This window comes from Nicotiana sylvestris, chromosome 10, assembly GCF_000393655.2.
Source record: "Nicotiana sylvestris chromosome 10, ASM39365v2, whole genome shotgun sequence".
NCBI lineage: Eukaryota > Viridiplantae > Streptophyta > Magnoliopsida > Solanales > Solanaceae > Nicotiana > Nicotiana sylvestris.
In genome coordinates this window covers 11,959,743-11,980,124 of record NC_091066.1, presented here as the reverse complement: position 1 = coordinate 11,980,124, position 20,382 = coordinate 11,959,743, and the positions used below count along the sequence as shown (strand labels likewise).

At 43.2% G+C, this 20,382-nt stretch overlaps 2 protein-coding genes across 2 annotated transcripts; both read right to left on the bottom strand.

The window, feature by feature from the left end:
- Window positions 1–4,490: 4,490 nt before the first annotated feature.
- Window positions 4,491–5,027, bottom strand: LOC138879008 (uncharacterized). Its single transcript, XM_070158580.1, has one exon. The coding sequence runs from the start codon at window positions 5,025–5,027 to the stop codon at window positions 4,491–4,493; it is 537 nt and encodes a 178-aa protein (XP_070014681.1).
- Window positions 5,028–10,237: 5,210 nt separating this feature from the next.
- Window positions 10,238–10,720, bottom strand: LOC138879007 (uncharacterized). Its single transcript, XM_070158579.1, has one exon. It carries the CDS (start codon window positions 10,718–10,720, stop codon window positions 10,238–10,240), a length of 483 nt encoding a protein of 160 aa, XP_070014680.1.
- Between the last annotated feature and the right edge of the window lie 9,662 nt (window positions 10,721–20,382).

The following is a 20,382-nucleotide window of genomic DNA, read 5'->3' as shown; positions in this document are numbered from 1 at the left end:
TCGTTGGATTAGAATCAATCTATGGCTGAGATTGAACCTACGGTAAATAAATAATAAACAAAAAATTAAATGTTGACATTTATTTTTGGAATTCACTAGAAGGTATTTAGAATTCTCAGCTCAAATGGTGACACGCGGAAAGATGAGTGAAGAATGTGTGTGAGGGTGTTCTAGGCGTGTGTAAGTCATAGGTTTTGGACCATTGACGCCTATGTGGGGCTGATGTGGGGGGCTTATGTGGCTTCTACATGAAAGTGAAGATAGAGTAGATGGGCTGGTAGGTACGGGCCTCTGATTTGGGATATTTTGTGGGCCTTGTGCTAGGCGTGTGTTGGTCATAGGTTTTGCACCATTGGCGCCTATGTGGAACTGACGTGGGGAACTTATGTGGCTTCTACATGGAAGTGAGGATAGAGTAGATGAGCTGGTAGGTGCGGGCCTCTGATTTGTGCTATTTTGTGGGCTTGGTTGGTTTATCTAGGGGGTCCAGAAATCTGAAAAATATATTTTATAAGAATTGGCCCCTTTTTTAATAACATTGAACTTTACCAAAATGATCCAATTTACATTTAAAAGTCCTTTTTTACTTTAAATTTCACTATACTTCCAAGATTCTAATAATTTATAATAAAATATTATATGTTATAGTTATAATAATTAATGCAAGTATTCATATAATAAATCATAATTAGTAAATAATTTTTGTATACATTATAAAATGATGGTGATTAATTAATAATTAAAATGATGATGACATAACTATAATAAATCTGATATACTAAATTATATTAAAACTAACAATTTATTTCTTCACTTGAAAAACAATCTCGTGATTACAACAAATATTTTGGATAAAACAAGGCCAAATATATTTAGTAAATTATTAATAATTTGGAAGCATAGCAAAATTGATTAAGAAAGAGGAGAGCCAAAATTGGTCGTCAACACACCTGAAGTTGAAAGCTTCAGCATTTTCCTTAAGCCAAAACTTGATCCGAGCCTCATCCGTTTAACACCGGGGCCCCGCCCGAATATACCAACAAGTTTGGAATCATAAAATAGACTCGCACAAGCTCTCGGAATGCACAAAACAACATCAAAACTAAGATCACACCCCAAACCAATTGAAATAATAAATATGAACTTTAAGTTCTTCAACTTACTCCGAACGCGCCGAAACATACTTAAACTACTCGAAATGACGCCAAATTTTACGTGCAAGTCTTAAATAACATTCCGAAACTATTACAGATCTCGAAATCCCAAATGGACCTCGATAACACCAAAACCTACTCCAAACCAAATTTAAAGAACTTTAAAACCTTCAAAGAGTCAACTTTCACTATTAGGCGCAGAAATGCTCCCGGGTTATCCAAACCCCAACCAAACATATGCCCAAGCCCGAAATCATCATATGAACCTATTGGAACCGTCAAATTCCGATTCTTAGGTCGTTTGCTCAAAACATGACCAAAGTCAAACTTAGCCTTTTAGAAGCCAAACAATGGAACCAAGTGCTCCGATTTCAACTCGAACTCTTTCAAATCCCAAACTAACCATTCCCACAAGTCATAAAATAGTAAAAGCATGTATGGGGAGTCTTAGGGGAATGGGGTTCTAGAAAGTAAAACGAATGGTCGGGTCGTTACATTCTCCACCTCTTAAACAAATGTTCGTCCTCGAACGGGTCTAGAATCATACCTGGAGTGCCGAATAAGTGTGGATATCAGACCGACATATCCGCCCTGGCCTCTCAAGTTGCCTCCTTGATTTGGACCCTCCACTGAATTTTTACAAAAAAAATCTTCTTGGACCTCAATTGGCGAACCTGCCTATCAACAATGGCAACTAGCTCCTCCTCATAACCTAGACTCTCATCTAACTGAATAGTGCTGAAGTCTAACACATGTGACAAGTCGGCATGATACATCCAGAGCATAGACATGTGAAAAACCAGATGAACTCCCGATAGATTGGGAGGCAAAGCAAGTTCATAAGCAACCTCCCCAACTTGTCTCAACACCTCAAATGGGCTTATAAACCTTGGGCTTAACTGCCCTTCTTTCCGAACCTCATGATCCCCTTCATCGACGAGACATTCAAGAGAACCTTCTCGCCCACCACAAATGATAAATCATGTGCCTTTTGATCTGCGTGACTCTTCTGTCTGGACTGTGCTATGCGAAGTCGCTCCCGGATCAACTTTACCTTTTCCAAATCATCCTTTATCAAATCAGTACCATATAACTTAGCATTGCTGGTCTCAAACCACCTGGTGGGAGAACAACATCACCGACCATATAAAGCCTCAAAATGGAGCCATCTCGATGCTGGACTGATAACTGTTGTAGTAAACAAACTAGGTCAAAAGGCACGAATCGATCCCACTGCCCTCCAAAGTCAATCACACATGCTCTGAGAATGTCCTCGAAGATCTAAACTGTCCACTCTGATTGCCCATCGGTCTATGGATGAAATGCTGTACTGATCTCTGCGCGGGTCCCTAACTCACTCTGTACTACTCTCTAGAAATGCGAAGTGAACTAAGGGCCTCTATCTGATATGATAGAAATAGGCACACCATGAAATCGAACTATCTCTTGAATATAAATATGGGCCAACCTATATGAAGTATACGTAGTCGCAACGGGGATGAAGTGTGCCGACTTGGTCAGCCTGTCGACAATGAGCCAAATTGCATCAAATTTCTGCAAGGTCCGCAACAACCCAACTACGATGTGCATAGTAATGCGCTCCCACTTCCACTTAGGTATAGTCATCTGCTGGAGTAGGACACCTGACCTCTGGTTCTCATACTTACCCTGCTGGCAATTTAGACACCCCGCAACATACTCAACAATATCCTTCTGCATCCGTCACCACTAATAATGCTACCTCAGGTCGCGATACATCTTTGTAGCACCTGGATGAATAGAATACGGAGAACTGTGTGCCTCCTCTAGAATCCTCTCCTCAATCCATCGACACTAGGTACACATAGATGACCCTAGAGTCATAGAACACCATCCTTTTCGATAGTAACCTGGCACCACCCAATAGTACCGTCTCTCTGAGAACCAACAAGTGCAGATCATCAAACTGTCGGGCCTTGATCTGCTGCAATAGTGAAGACTGGGCAATGACGCATGCAAAACTCGACTGGGCTCTGAAATGTCCAATATCACAAGTCTGTTAGCCAAAGACTGAATGTCCAAAGCTAATGGACTCTCCTCTGCTGAAATGAATGCGAAGCTACCCATACTCTTCGCCTTTTTGCTCAAGGCATCCCCAACTACAGTCGCTTTGCCCGGATGATAAAGAACGGTGATATCATTATCCTTCAGTAACTTAAGCCATCTACGCTATCTGAAATTAAGATCCCTTTGCCTGAACAAATGCTGCAAGCTATGATGATCAGTGTAAATCTAATAGGACACCCGTAAAGATAATGCCTCCAGATCATAAGAGCATGAACAATCACGGCTAACTCTAAATCGGTAATCTTCTCATGGGTCTTCAGCTGACGTGAAGTACATGCAATAACTCGCCTCTCTTGCATCAATACACAACCTAAGCCAATGCGTAAAGTGTCGCAATACACAATATACATCACGAACCGGAAGGCAACACTAGAACGGGCGCCATAGTCAAAGCCGTATTGAGCCTCTGAAAGCTCGCCTCACAATCATCGGACCAACAAAATAGACCACCCTTATGAGTCAATGTAGTCAAAGGTGTTGCAATAGATGAGAAGCCCTCCATAAATCGATGATAATAACCAGCTAACCCCAAGAAGCTCTTGATCTTAGTCACCAAAGTGGGACGAGGCCAACTTTGAACTGCCTCAATCTTCTTGGGATTCACCTTAATACCCTCGCCCGATACAACATGTCCCAAGAATGCTAAAGAAACTAGCCAAAACTCACACTTGCGGAACTTAGCATATAGCTTCTGTTCCCATAAGGTCTGAAGCACCACTCTCAAATGCTGCTCGTGCTCCTCCATGCTACGCGAATAGGTCAAAATGTCATCAATGAAGACAATGACAAACAAATCAATGCATGGCCTGAACACCCCATTCATCAAATCCACAGACGCCGCTCGGGCGTTAGTCAAACCGAAGGACATCACTAGAAACTCATAATGGCCATATCTAGTCCGTAAAGTAGTCTTTATCTGAATCCCGAATTTTCAACTAATGGTACACCGATCTCAAGTCGATCTCAGAGAACACCCTAGCACCCTGCAGCTAGTCAAATAAATCATCAATATGCGGCTTTGGGTACTTGTTTTTAGTGGTAACTTTGTTGAAATGACAGTAATCAATGCACATCCGCATAGTCTCATCTTTCTTCTTCACAAATAACACTGGTGTACCCCAAGGTGATACACTTAGCCAGACGAACCCCTTTGCTAACAACTCCTCAAGCTGTTTCTTCTAACTCCTTCAACTCTTTTGGAGCCATACGGTACAATGGGATAGATATAGGCTAGGTACCTAGAGCCAAGTCAATACTGAAATCAATATCACGATTTGGTAAAATGCTTGGAAGATCAAAAGGAAACACATCAGAGAACTCTTGGACTGTGGGAACTGAATCAACCGCCGGAGCCTCCACAGTAGTATCCCGAACATAAGCTAGATAAGCCAAACAACCCTTCTCAACCATATGTGAAGCCTTCAGAAAAGAGACAACCCGACTAGATGCACTGACAGAAGAACCCCTCCACTCCAATCTAGGCGACTCTGGCATCTCCAAGGTAGCAATATTGGCATGGTAATAAAGGATTAAGTGATATGGGGAAAGTAATTCCATTCCCAAGATGACCCCAAAGTCAGTCATATCAAGCAACAGAAGATCCACTCTAGTCTCAACAGGAGTGGACATATAAACAAGAGTACCCAAGGACTCACGAGGAACATCCAATAAATGAGCAAACAATAATGATACATATGAATAGGTAGATCTTGGATCAAATAATACTGATGCATCCCTACTGTAGACAGAAATAGTACTTGTGATCATGGTATATAAGGCCACTACATTTGGTCTGGCCGGAAAATCATAGAACCTAGTTGGGGCGCCGACTGGTTGGCCCCGACCTAACTGAACAATAAATGGCTGGCCTCCACCTCTAAGACGGCCCCTACATTCCTGCCCTCCACCTCAGGGCGGCCGGAGGCTGGTGCTGTAATCATGGGCTACTAGCCCTACTGCACTACCTTGCCCTGAAGCTTGGGGTAGAGCCTTCACACATTACTGAGATCTCTACACTAGAAACAACCTCTCGGTACAGTGATCTGCTGACCTGAACCCTGACCCTGATGGCCTGTATACCCACTGGAAGAACCCTGAATAGCTGGTGGGCGGTAAGAACTATCTAGCATGGCACTGAAATAGGGTCGCACTGGAGTACCCCGAGGAGGCGGTGGTGCTAGATATGTAAGCCTGGTAGGCTGACCTCTTCCTCTAGCTAGGGAACCTCTAAACTCTCTAGAATAACGGGACCGCTTGTCCCGCTATATCTGTTCTTTACCTTGCTGACGGTAACCCTCAATCCTCCGAGCATCTCTGCTACTAGCTGGTAAGAAGTCCTCATCTCAACCTCTTGGGCCATAATGGGCTGCATACCTGTGTGCAACCCCGTAACAAACCTCTGTACTTTCTCCACGTCAGTAGGATGTATCATGAGTGCATGTCGAGATAACTCAGAGAATCTCGCCTCATAATCAATCACTGGCATCTGACCCTGCTAGAGCTGCTCAAACTGAAAACTGCAAGTCTTCCTTCTAGGAGGGTGGAATATACATATCTAGGAAAAGGCATATAAACTAATCCCAAGTCATGGGAGGAGAACCTGCTGGTTTACCGAGAAGATGTGACTGCCACCACCTACGGGCCCTGCCCTCTTGCTGGAAAGTAGTGAAATCCACCCCGTGGGACTCTAATATTCTCATAATGTGCAGTCTGTCCCTGCACTGACCAATGAAGTCCTGGGGATCCTCATGTCACTCACCCCTGAAGACAAGAGGGTGTAGCCTAGTCCATCTGTCCAATAGCTTTTGCGGCTCACCGGCCGCAACTGGTCTGGGATCAGGTACGGCTGCTGCTAGTAGCTGGGACCTGCCCATGGGTAGTGCACACGCGGTCTGATATACAACAACTACATGCCCAAGAGCCTGAGCAGTAGGGGTTTATGCTCCCTCTCCCGCCTGAGATGTGGTTGGGTCCGTTGGAAATAAACCATCTTGGGCCATAATATCCATGAACTGTAGCATACGGCCCATAACCTCCTGAAAGCCTAGTGCTGACATGAAATCTACCGGGGCTGGTTATACTGCAGGCACGCCGCCCTGCTCCTCAATAATGGGATCCTCTACTAGATCCACTAGTGGTATAGCTGGGGCAACTCAAGGACATCCTTGTCCCCTACCTCGGGCTAGTGCCCTCCCCAAGCCTCTGCCTCCAGCAATAGGGAGATCGGCTCCTCCTGGGTCTAGAACATCCGATGTGCGCTTTCTTACCATCTGTGAGAGAATAAGAGAAAGACACTTAGTATAACATCAATTTCATGATATGAGATGAAGAAAGAGTAGTCTCCTAACACCCTATAGCCTCTTGAAGATAAGTACAAACATCTCTACACCGATCCGCAAGACTCTATTAGGCCTGCTCATAACCTGTGAGACCTACGTAAATCTAGTGCACTGATACCATGTTGTCACGACTCAATTTCTCCTATAGGCCGTGATGGCGGCCAACGTTATCGCTAGGCAAGCCAATAGTGAACTAACCCTGTGATCATTTCTTTTTAAAATTTGAAATAGTCAATTTTTAGTGTATGTATAAATAGAAAGTAAGAATTTAGTAAAACGAGAGATCAATATTCTTGAAAACAAATAAGATAAGTAAAATAACCCAAAACCATCAAGTGTCTACTAGCATAAATCTCCAAGACCAGGTGTCACAAGTGAAATAGATAGAAAAATACAAGAAAAAGAAAGACTTAGGCTGCTGCAGAATGGGCTCAAAAGGCAGCTCACTGCAAAGTCTCGTAGTAATCAAGGATACGCGCCGGACTGATATCCAGATGCACCTGCTTCAGATCCTGCACCAATTAGTGTCGAAGTGTAGCATGAATACATAAACAGCATGTACCTAGTAAGTATCCAGTCTAACCTCGAAGAGGCTAATATTCAAAGAAACACTAATTGTCACGACCCAAAAATAACCGTCGTGATGGCGCCAATCGTGGAACTAGGCAAGCCACAACTCAACATTTCTAACATAGTAAAACACTTTTAAAATAAAGACGGAAGCGTTTATTATTAAATAAAATCCTTTTTGAAAATAAAATTAATCCAAAGTATGATACAATCTGTCCCAAGAACTGGGTGTCATAGTGTACATGAGCATCTAACCTAGAATACAGTCCAATACAATGTCTAGAGAATAAAGGTGAAAATACAGATAGAATAAATAAGGAGAGTCAAGGACTGCGAACATCAAACAACTACCTCTATAGTCTCCGATCTCTAATGCCTCAATCAGCAGCCGCTGCCGTGACCAGAAGAGCCTGGATCTTCACACGAGGTGCAGGGAGTAACATGAGTACATCCAACTTAGTAAGTAACAAGTCCAATCTTCGGACTGAAGAGTAGTGACGAACTCGACCAAGGCAGTTAACAATAGTATTAACAGTGCAGAAAAGTACGCATGTGTTCAATTTAAATAAATAGCTCAAACAATGAAGTAGACCATATCCGAACAATGTAAAGAATATAAATCATCTATCTTTACATGCCAATGCACATGCTACAAGTGATGCACCATGTTGTGAGCCTCATGTGCTCAAACTCTCAAATGCTCAACCACTCGGTACTGCATATGGCCCATTCAGCTCAGGGAAGATCCCTCCCGGAATATATACATCACTGACTAAAAGTCACCTAGTGTCGAGGAAGGCCAATCTAGCCCTATAGAGAAGATCAAAATCTCTAGGAATCAAGTACTTCAGACAAGATCCATGTCCAGGGAAGATCCATCCCTCGATAATATCATCCGCGCTTACAGGGGGTGTGTACAGATTCCGGAGGGGCTACTATAGCCCAAACGATATCATAACATCAGTATAACTACTGCGGTATGCAGCCCGATCCCATAACTGTCTCTCATAATCAGGCTCGTGGCCTCACTCAGTTATCAATCTCTCCAGTCTCACTCACGGGCTCAAAATATCAATTAAAACTAGTCCAAAATAATAATATGATGAATTAATAAAGGACTAGTGAGACTGAGATATGATATGAAATGTATGTATATGACTGAGTACGAAATATCAACGAAATCAGTAAAGTGATAGAAAGAAACGACCACTATGGGTCCCAACAGTACCAACAAAAAACCTAAGCATAATATCTAGCATGATTGACAGCTCAATTACTTTATCACATGATAAAGACATGGATATCAACAAGATAGTATCACTATACAAGGCCGTAGAACCAACCAGGCCACATTTCTCACAGTCCACGCTCGCACGCCCGTCACTTGGCATGTGCGTCCCCTCAATACCAATCACATAAAACATAATTCAGGGTTTCGAACCCTCAGAACCACGTTTGAAAGTGTTATTTACCTCAATACGGGTCAAACTCTACTCCAAAATACCTTTGCCTCTCAAATCTGTTTCCAAACGTTCCGAATCTAGCCACCAAAGGTATAATACAATTACTATAGGCTAAAGGGATCAATTCCACAAGAAAACTACTAAATTATGGCCAAAATCCGAAATCGGCCCGAACCCGACCTTCGGGCCCACGTCTCAAAATCCAACAAAAGTCAAAAAACCTGAAAGCCAATTCACTCACGAGTCTAACCATACCAAATTTACTCAATTCCGGTAACAAAATCTCATTCAAAACCTCAAAAATCTAACTCAAAAGTTCTGCCTCTTTTTTTCCCAATTTTCCACCCCAAATCACAAATTAGATGATGGAATTAAAGACATAATCATGGAATATAGCCAAAACCAAGTAAGAATCACTTACCCCAATCAAGTCCACGAAGATCCTTTCAAAAATCGCAGAAATATATGGTCTCTAGCTCAAAATATGAATAATGGGTTCAAACCCTCGTTTTTTGAAATAAAATATTGTTGCCTAGATTTCCTTCTTTGCGGACGTGACCATCCTCTCGTGTTCGCGTAGCCCAATTGACTGCCTCTCAGCTTAACTCTTCTAGAACGCGACCAACTCTTCACGAACGTGATATTTTACCAACTTTGACCCTCGCGAATGCGACCCATGCTTCGCGAACGCAAACCACGCCTCGCAAACGCGTAGACCAAATATTTGGGGGTCCCCAGCTACCTCACTCCTCTTCGCGAATGCGACACCACTCCCACGTTCGCGATGCACACATAGTTATACCTTTGCGTTCGCGTTCGCGTCCTCTCCTTCGCGAATGCGAAGAACAAAATCTCCCTAGCTCACAAACACCCTTTGCAAAGTGAGGCTCCTCTCGCGAACGCATAAGAGGAAACTAGAAAAATACACTAGCAGATATCAGCCATCAACCAAGTCTAAAAATGATCCTTTAACCACCCAAAACTCACCCGAGGCCCCCAGAACCTCGACCAAACATACCATCAAGTATCAAAACATCATACGAACTTAGTCGAATCCTCAAATCACCTCAAACAACAACAAAAACACGAATTACACACAGATTCAAGTCTAATGAACTTTGAAATTCGCAACTTCTACAAACGATGCCGAAAACTATCAAATCATGTCCGTTTGACCTCAAATTTTTCACACAAGTGATAAATGACACCACGAACATACTCCAACTTCTGAAAATCCAATCTGACCCTGATATCAAAAAGTTCACCCTCGGTCAAACTTTCTAAAAATCTAGCTTTCGCCAATTCAAGTCTAATTCTACTACGAGCCTCCAAATCACAATTCGGACACGCTTCTAAGTCCAAAATCACCTAATGGATCTAACAGAACCATTAAAATTCAAATCCGAGGACATTTACACATAAGTCGACATCCGGATAACTTTTCCAACTTAAACATTCAATTAAGAGACCAAGTGCCTCAATTCACTCCAAAATCACTCCGGACCCGAACCAACCAACCCGGTAAGTCATAATACCGTTGTAGAACACAAAAGAAACAAGAAATGGGGGAATGGGGCTACAACTCTCGAAATAACTGGCCGGGTCGTTACATCCTCCCCCTCTTAAACAAACTTTTGTCCTCAAACGGGTCTAGAAACATACATGGAGTGTCAATTAGGTGTGGATATCTGCTCCACATCTTTCGCTTGGTCTCCCAAGTAGCCCCATCCACGGGCTGACGTCTCCACTGTACCTTCACTGAAGTTATATACTTTGACCACAACGTTCGAACCTGACGTTCCAAAATAGCCACCGGCTCCGCATCATAAGTCAAATCACCATCCAATTGAACCGTGCTGAAATCTAAAACATGAGACGGATCGCCGATATACTTCCGAAGCATAGAAACATGAAATACTGGATGCACACTCGACAAGCTAGGTGGTAAGGCAAGATCGTAGGCCACTTCCCCAATCCTCCGAAGCACCTCAGACAGCCTAATAAATCGAGGGCTCAACTTGCCCTTCTTCCCGAATCTGATATCACCATTCATGGGTGTAACCTTTAGCAGAACCTTTTTCCCAACCATGTAAGACACATCACGGACTTTCCTGTCAGCATAACTTTTCAGTCTCGGCTGCGCCGTGCGAAGCCGCTTCTAAATTAATTTCACCCTAACTAATGCATCCTGAACCAAGTCTATACCCAAAAGCCTAGCCTCACCTGGCTCAAAACAACCCACCAGATATCTGCACCGCCTACCATATAAAGCCTCATACGGAGCCATCTGAAAGTTCGAATGATAACTGTTTTTGTAAGCAAACTCCGCGAGCGGCAGAAACTTGTCCCATGAACCCCAGAAATCAATGACACAAGCCCGTAGCATGTCCTCCAATATATGAATAGTGCGCTCGAACTGTCCGTCAGTCTGAGGGTGAAATGTTGTACTCAACTCAACCTGAGTGCCCAATTCTCGCTGCAAGGCCATCCAAAACTGTGATGTAAACTGCATGCCTCTTTCTAAAATGATGGAAAACTGGCACACCATGAAGGCGAACAGTCTCTTGGATGTAAATCTCAACCAAGAGCTCTGAAGAATTAGTAGTACCAACTAGAATGAAGTGCACAGAGTTAGTCATCCGATCCACAATCACCCAAATAGCATCAAACTTCCTCAAAGTCCGTGAGAGCCCAACTACAAAATTCATGGTGATCCGCTCCCAGTTCCACTATGGAATCTCTAACCTCTGAAGCAATCCACCCGATCTCTGATACTCATATATTACCTGCTGACAGTTGAGACACTAAGCTACAAACCCAACTATATCCTTCTTCATTCTCCTCTAACAATAGTGATGTCTCAAATCTTGATACATCTTCACGGCATCTAGATGGATAGAATACCACGAGCTGTGGGCCTCCTCAAGAATCAACTACCATAGCCCAACTATATTGGGCACACATATCTAGCCCTGCATCCTCAACACCCCATCATCACCAATAGTCACATCTCTGGAATCACCTTTCTAAACTCTGTCTTTGAGGACAAGCAAATGAGGATCATACTGGAGTTCTCTGATGTGATCAAATAAAGAAGACCAATAAACCACACAAGCTAGAACCCGACTGGGCTCTGAAATATCCAATCTCACGAGCTGGTTAGCCAAGGGCTAAACATCAAATGAAAGAGGTCTCTCACCAACAGGAATGAATGCAAGACTACCCATACTCACTTCCTTCCTACTCAAGGCATCGACCACCATATTGGCCTTTCCTAGATGATACAAAATAGTAATATCACAATCCTTTAGCAGCTTCAACCATCTTTGCTGCCTCAATTTGAGATCCTTCTGCTTGAATAAGTGTTGGAGGCTACGATGATCAGTAAATACCTCATATACACCATAGAGATAGTGCCTCCGAATCTTCAACGCATAAACAATGACAGCCAAGTGGAAATGATGAATAGGGTGGTTCTTCTCATGGGGCTTCAACTGATGCGAATCATAAGCAATCACTCAACCCTCTTGCATGAAAACACACCCAATAATACCCCGAGAAGCATCATAATATACTTTATAAGAACCAGAAGCTAATGGTAGAACTAGAACTGGAGATGTGGTCATGGAAACCTTGAACTTCTGAAATCTCGCTTCACACTCATACGACCACATGAAAGGAGCACCCATTTGGGTCAATTTGGTCAAGGGCGATGCAATAGACGAGAAACTCTCCACAAACCAACGGTAATAACCCACCAAACCAAGAAAGCTCAAAATCTTAATAGTTGAGGACAGTCTAGGCCAACTCTTAACTGCCTCTATCTTCTTCAGATCCACTTGAATACCCTCACTGGATACCACATGCCCCAAGAACGCCACTGAACTGAGCCAAAACTCACACTTGGATAACTTGGCATAAAGCTTCTCATCCATCAACCGTTGTAACACAATCCTCAAATGCTGGGCGTGCTCCTTCTAGCTACAAGAGAACACCAGGATATCATCAATGAAGACAATAACAAACTAGTCGAGATAAGGCTGAAACACATTGTTCATCAAATGCATGAACGCTGCTAAGGCATTGGTTAATCCGAATGACATTACAAGGAACCAATAATGACTATAACGGGTCCCAAAAGCTATCTTAAGAATATCTGATTCCTGAATCTTCAACTGGAGATACCCAAACCTCAAATCAGTCTTGGAGAACACCCTCACTGAAGTTGTTCAAACAGATCATCAATACGTGGTAAAGGATACTTGTTCTTGATTGTGACTTTGTTCAACTACCTGTAGTCAATGCAAATTCTCACAGTGTCATCCTTCTTCTTCACAAACAGAACTGGTGCACCCCAAGGTGACACACTAGGCCTAATAAACCCCTTCTCAAGGAGTTCCTGAAGTTGCTCTTTCAATTCCTTCAACTTAACCGGTGCCATACAGTATGGAGGAATAGAAATAGGCTGAGTGCCCAACACCAAGTTAATACCAAAATCAATGTCCCTATCGGGCGGCATGCCCGGCAGGTCTGTAGGAAACACATCCGGAAAATCTCATATCACCAGAACAAAATCAATAGTAGGGGTCTCTGCACTGACATACCTCACAAAGGCCAAGTAAGAAAGACAACCCTTCCCAACCATCCGTTGGGCTTTTAGGTATGAAATCACTCTATTGGGAACATAGTCTAAAGAACCTCGCCACTCAATCCGTGGAAATCTCGGTATCGCCAATGTCACTATCTTAGCATGACAATGAAAAATAACATGACATGGAGACAACCAATCCATACTCAATATCACATCAAAGTCAACCATAGTAAGCAATAAAAGATCAACTCTAGTCTCCAATCCCCCAATAGTCACAACACACGACCGGTATACACGGTCCACAACAATAGTATCGCCCACCAGCGTAGATACATGATCGGCCACTTCATCGGCCTCCCCCTCTAGAGCAACCCCTAGCTAACTGAGCTCTACCCTGAGCTGGCTAGGCAGGTGGTGAAGTAACTAGTGCTGAAGTCGAATGTTGACTCCTCTACTTAGATGAACTTCCTGAAAGGCGGGAACAATGCCTCTTGATATGACCTAGATCTTCACACTCAAAGCAACCTCTCCCAGCAAATGGAGGTAGGGACTGAAGGGAGCCCCGAGCACCGGGATAACTGCTAGAAAGCCCTGATATAGATAAACCCTGAGCTGATGGTGCATGAGACAAACTCTGAGCTGGAAGGGCACTGAGAGATGAGTGACCCTACTGAGAACTGTGAGAACCATGGCTAGAAGATACACCACGGTGAACTCGACGAGCCATATGAGCATGCTTGTAAGGACGACCTCTGCCGTGGTGGAACTGACCTCCAGAAGGAACACCACCAAAACTACCTAATCTAGAAGACATCTTTGACTCCCTCTCAACCCCTCCTGATTGCGGACCAACTCTATCTGCCGAGCAATGTCAACAACCTCATCAAAAGTAGCACCAGACACCCTCTCTTTAGTCATAAGCACCTGCAGCTGAAATGTGAGGCCATCAATGAACCTCCTAATCATCTCCCTATTAGTGGGAACCAACCAAACCGCATGACGGACCAGCTCATAAAACCTCATCTCATATTGCATCATTGTCATATCATCGTGATGCAACTGATCGAACTATCTACACAGTAGATCTCTGCAAGACTGCGGCACATACTTCTCCAAGAAGAGAACGGAGAACTCCTACCATAAAAGTGGCGCTACACCGACCGGCCTACGCCTCTCATAAGCATCCCACCAGGTGAAGGCAGCCCCAGAGAACTAAAAAGTAGTGAACGAGACCCTATTAGTCTCCAGAATACCTGCTGTATAGAGCATCCTCTGATAATTATCAAAGATATCCTGTGCATCCACTCCCTCTATACCACTAAAAGTAGAGGCTGGAGTCTCCCAAACCTCTCTAATCTACATTGCTCATCATCAGGAATGACAAGAACCACATAGTCCTGAGCAGCTATAACCGGCTGGTCTAGTGGTGCCCCCGGTGTCTGTAGTCCCTACATCACCTGCTCTGGCGTGCGGGTGGCGGGAGTCTGAGTACCTCTCTCGGCCTGAAAAGTCGCTGCTACAGTCGAAACACAGACCGCTTGAGCAATACTGGTGCACACGGTCACAATTTGAGCTAAGGCCTCCTGAAGGCCTAGAATTACAATGGGCACGAGCAGTGCCTAAGCTAGTCCGGCTGGCGCATCCACAACTGGGACTTGATCCTGAACTAGGGCAACTGGTGGATCTGTAGGTGCTGCCTTAGCTGCTGTGCGAGCTACACCTCTAGCCCTACCACGGCCTCCCGTTGCCCTAGCTGGTGGTATTGGTGGCTGTCCGCCCTGCCTAGTAGTACGTGTCCTCACCATCTGTGAGAGAATGAAATAATAAAAGTTTAGTTACCAGAATCAATAGATTCCCACCACAAGAATTCAAGAATGTGAAGTTTCCTAAGGGTTCTGTAGCCTTTCGAAGATAAGTACAGACGTCTCCGTACCGATCCGCAAGACTCTACTAAACTCATTCATAACTCATGAGACCTATGTAACCTAGGCTCTGATACCAACTTGTCATGATCAAAACACAACCATCGTGATGGCGCCTATCGTGGAACTAGGAAAGCCACAACCCAACGTTTCTAACACAGTAAAACACTTTTAAAATGAAGACGAAAGTATTTAATATTAAATAAAAGCCTTTTTGAAAAATAGAATTAATCAAAAGTACGATATAATCCATCCCAAAACCTGGGTGTCACAAAGTACATGGGTGTCTATACCAGAATACAATCCACTACATTGTCTAAAAAATAAAGCTAAAAATATAGATAGAATAAACAAGGCCCTCGAACGTTAAGCAGCTACCTCGATAGTCTCCAATATCTGATGCCTCAATCAGCAGCCGCTGACGTGACCAGAAGCGCCAGGATCTACACACGAGGTGTAGGGAGTAACCTAAGTACATCGAACTCAGTAAGTAACAAGTCCAATCTTTGGACTGAAGGGTAGTGACGAACTTGATCAGCATGCTTTCAATGTAAACAAACAACCTAAACAGTGAAGTAGACCAGATCCGAACAATGCAAAGAATCTAAATCTTCTATCTCTACATGCCAATGCACATGTTGTATGTGATGCACCATGCTCTCAGCCTTATGTGCTCACACTCTCAAATGCTCAACCACTCGGTACTGTATATGGCCCATTCAGCCCTAGGAAGATCCATGCCAAAATATATACATCACTGACTATAAGTCACCCAGTACCGAGGAAGGCCAATCCAGCCCTATGGAGAAGATCCATCTCCAGGTATCAAGTACTTCGGACAAGATCCATGTCCAAGGAAGATTCATCCCTCAATAATATCATTCGTGCTCACTAGGGGTGTGTACAAACTCCGGAGGGGCTCCTACAACCCAAACGCTATCATAATATCAGTATAATTGATGCGGCGTGCAGCTCAATCCCATAACTATCACTCATAATCACTCTCTCGACCTTACTCAGTCATCAATCTCTCTAGTCTCTCTCGCGGGCTCAAGATATCATGAAAACTAGCCCAAACCAATAATAATGATGAATCAATAAAGCACAAATGAGATAGAGATATGATATGAAATGCATGTATATAACTGTGTACGAAATATCAATGAAAACAATAAAGTGACGGCAAGAAACGACTACTATCGGTCCCAACAGTACTAGCATAAAGCCTAAACATAATATCTAGTATGATTGACCGCTCAATTACTTTAGCACATGATGAAAACATGGATATCAACAAGATAGTATCACTATACAATGCCATGGAACCAACCAGGCCACAATTCTCACAGCGCACGCTCACACACCCGCCACTTGGCATGTGCGTCACCTCAATGCCAATCGCATAACATATAATTCGGGGTTTCGAACCCTCAGAACCAAGTTTGAAAGTGTTACTTACCTCAATCCGGGTCAAACTCTACTCCAAAATGCCTTTGCCTTTCAAATCAATCTACAAACATCCCAAATCTAGCAACAACCAGTACAATACAATCAATATAGGCTAAAAGGATCATTCCACAAGAAAACTACTAAATTATGGCAAAAATCTGAAATCGGCCCGAACCCGACTCCCGGGCCAAAGTCTCAAAATCCAACAAAAGTCACAAAACCCGAAAGCCCATTCACTTACGAGTCCAACCATACCAAATTTACTCAATTGCGGTAACAAAAGCCCTATTTAAAACCTCAAAAATCTAACTCAAGAGTTCTTCCTCTTTTTCTCAAATTTTCCATCCCAAATCACAAATTAGATGATGAAATTAAAGACATAATCATGGAATATAGCCAAAACCAAGTAAGAATCACTTACCCCAATCAACTCCAAGAGAATCCCTTCAAAAATCGCCCAAATCCGTGGTCTCTAGCTCAAAATATGAAGAATGGGTTCAACCCCTCGTTTTTGAAATTAAATATTGTTGCCTAGATTTCCTTCTTCGCTAACGCGACCATCCTCTCACGTTCACGTAGCCCAATTGACTGCCTCTCAGGTTAACTCTTCGCGAACACAACCAACTCTTAGCGAATGTGATGCTTTACCAACTCTAAACCTCGCGAACGCAACCCACGCCTCGTGAATGCGTACACCAAAAGGTTGGGGGTCTGTAGCCACCTCATTCCTCTTCGCGAATGCGACACCACTCCCACGTTCACGATGCACACACAGCCATACCTTCGCATTCTTGTTCGTGTCCTCTCCTTCGCGAACGCGAAGACAAATTTTTCCCCATCTCACAAACACCCTTTGTGAACGCGAGGCTCCTCTCGCGAACGCGTAAGAGGAAACCAAAAAAGTACACCACCAGATATCAGCCATCAACCAAAGTCCAAAAATGATCCGTTAACCACCAGAAACTCACCTGAGGCCCCCGGGATCTCGACCAAACATACCATCAAGTCCCAAAACATCATACGAACTTAGTCAAATCCTCAAATCACCTCAAACAACATCAAAAATACGAATTACACACAGATTCAAGCCTAATGAACTTTTAAATTCCAAACATCTAGAAACGATGCCAAAAACTATCAAATCATGTCCGATTGACCTCAAATTTTGCACATAAGTCATAAATGAGACCACGAACATACTCCAACTTCCGAAAATCCAATATACCCCAATATGAAAAAGTCCACCCTCGGTCTAACTTTTTAAAATTCCAACTTTTGACAATTCACGTCTAATTCTTTTACGGGCCTCCGAATCACAATTCAGACACGCTTATAAGTCCAAAATCACCTAACGGAACCATCAAAATTCAAATCCGAGGTCATTTACACATAAGTCGACATCCGATTAACTTTTCCAACTTAAGCTTTCAATTAAGAGACTAAGTGTCTCAATTCACTCCAAAATCACTCCGGACCCGAACCAACCAACCCGGTAAGTCATAATACTACTGTAGAACACAAAAGAAATAGTAAAGGGGAAATGGGGCTACAACTCTCGAAATAACCGGCTGGGTCGTTACATCCTCCCCCTCTTCAACAAACGTTCGTCCTCGAACGGGTCTAGAGACATACCTGGAATCTCAAATAGGTGTGGATATCATCTCTACATCCTTCGCTATGTCTCCCAAGTAGCCTCATCTACGGGCTGACGTCTCCACTGCACTTTTACTGATGTTATATCCTTTGACTTAACTTTCGAACCTGACATTCAAAAATAGCTACCGGCTCCACATCATAAGTCAAATCACCATCCAACTGAACCGTGCTGAAATCCAAAACATGAGATGGATCGCCGATATACTTTCGAAGTATAGAAACATGAAATACTGGATGCACACTGGACAAGCTAGGTGGCAAGGCAAGCTCGTAGGCCACCTCCCCAATCCTCCAAAGCACTTTAAACGACCTAATAAATCGAGGGCTCAACTTGCCCTTTTTCCCAAATCTCATATCACCCTTCATGGGTGAAACCTTCAGCAGAACCTTCTCCCCAACCATGTAAGACACATCACAGACTTTCCTGTTAGCATAACTCTTCTGTCTCGATTGCGCCGTGCAAAGCCGCTCCTGAATTAATTTCACCCTATCTAATGAATCTTGAACCAAGTCTATACTCCAAATCCTGTTTTGTTTCTTTGTTTTTTGAGAATACCTGCCCGGCCACCTCTACTCTTGTCCGGGCCTAGACTCACCCGGCTTAAACCAACCCACCAGAGATTTATACCGCCTCCCATATAAAGCCTCGTACGGAGCCATCTGAATGCTCAACTAATAACTATTGTTGTAAGTAAACTCCACGAGCGGCAGAAACTTGTCCCATGAACCCCCGAAATCAATGACACAAACGCGTATTAATCAATTCACCTATGGGGTTAATTCTCTTTACAAGGTTAGAAAGGAGACTTACCTCGTCTCAAAACTTATTTTGGTCTAAAATTGTGTTTTAAACCCTCTAACTCGGTACCAAACGACTCGACCCTAGTCAAAATATTATATAAAATAGTCAATACATGTTCAAAAGTTCATATCCTAACAATTAAAGTGATTTCCTAACCCTAATTGAGGAATTCCTAAAATTCACCCCTCGGGACCACGTGCTCGAATTACTGAAATTTTTAAAGAAAATTGTTACCCATAACCTCATGAACTCAAATATATGATTTTTACTAAATTCCATAACAAATTTTGTGGTTACATCCCATCTTTATCAAAAACCTAGATTTCAACCTAAAACAATGATTTTCACTAATTTACATATTAAATCTACCCACAAACTATGTATTTAATTCACATTATGTAGAAATTATTTACCTCAAAGTGGTTGATGCAAATCTTTCTCTAACCAGCTCCAAAATCACCCCCAGGAAGTGTAAGAAATGAGCAAAAATGCCTATGTCCCGTATTAAATAAAGCGTTCTGCCTTCTACGATCTTCGTACCTGCGGTTCTGCTTCTGCGGATAAAATCACGTAGGTGCAGTCCAAGGCCAGGCTGCCTCCTCTCACTTCTGTGCTCAAACGATCGCGCCTGTGGACCCGCACAAAAGGCAAAATGTGCGCACGTGCAAAGTTGTCCGCTTCTGCAATGGCTGCCTTCGCACCTGCGCCTTCGCATGTGCAGCCTTTGGCCCGCTTTTGTGGTCACTGACCTCCCCTTGCTAATCTGTTAATGCGGCTCGTGGCTCTCACCTGCGGCTAGCCAAATGCAGGTGCGTTTACACCAGAAGCTGAAAGCTTCAGCATTTTCCTTAAGCCAAAACTTGATCCGAGCCTCGTTCATTTAAGATTCGGAGCCCCGCCCGAACGTACCAGCAAGTTTGAAATCATAAAACGGACTCGCTCGAACTCTCGAAACGCACAAAACAACATCAAAACTAAAAATCACACCCCAAACCAATTAAAATAAAAAATATGAACTTTAAGTTCTTCAACTTACTCCGAACGCACTGAAACATACTTAAACTACTCGGAATGACGCCAAATTTTGCGTGCAAGTCTTAAGTGATATTACGGAACTATTCCCGATCTCGGAATCCAAATTGGATCTCGATTACACCAAAATCTACTCCAAACCAAATTTAAAGAACTTTAAAACCTTCAAGAAGCCAACTTTCACTATTAGGTGCCGAAACGCTCCCGGGTTATCCAAAAATTGATCCAAATATACGCCCAAGTATGAAAGCATCATACGAACCTATTGGAACTGTCAAATCTCGATTCCGAGATCGTTT

Excerpts from the sequence above, each read along its gene's own strand:
- LOC138879008 (XM_070158580.1), bottom strand. The coding sequence starts at position 5,027 with ATGATCACAAGTACTATTTCTGTCTACAGTAGGGATGCATCAGTATTA.
- LOC138879007 (XM_070158579.1), bottom strand. The coding sequence starts at position 10,720 with ATGGTTGGGAAAAAGGTTCTGCTAAAGGTTACACCCATGAATGGTGAT.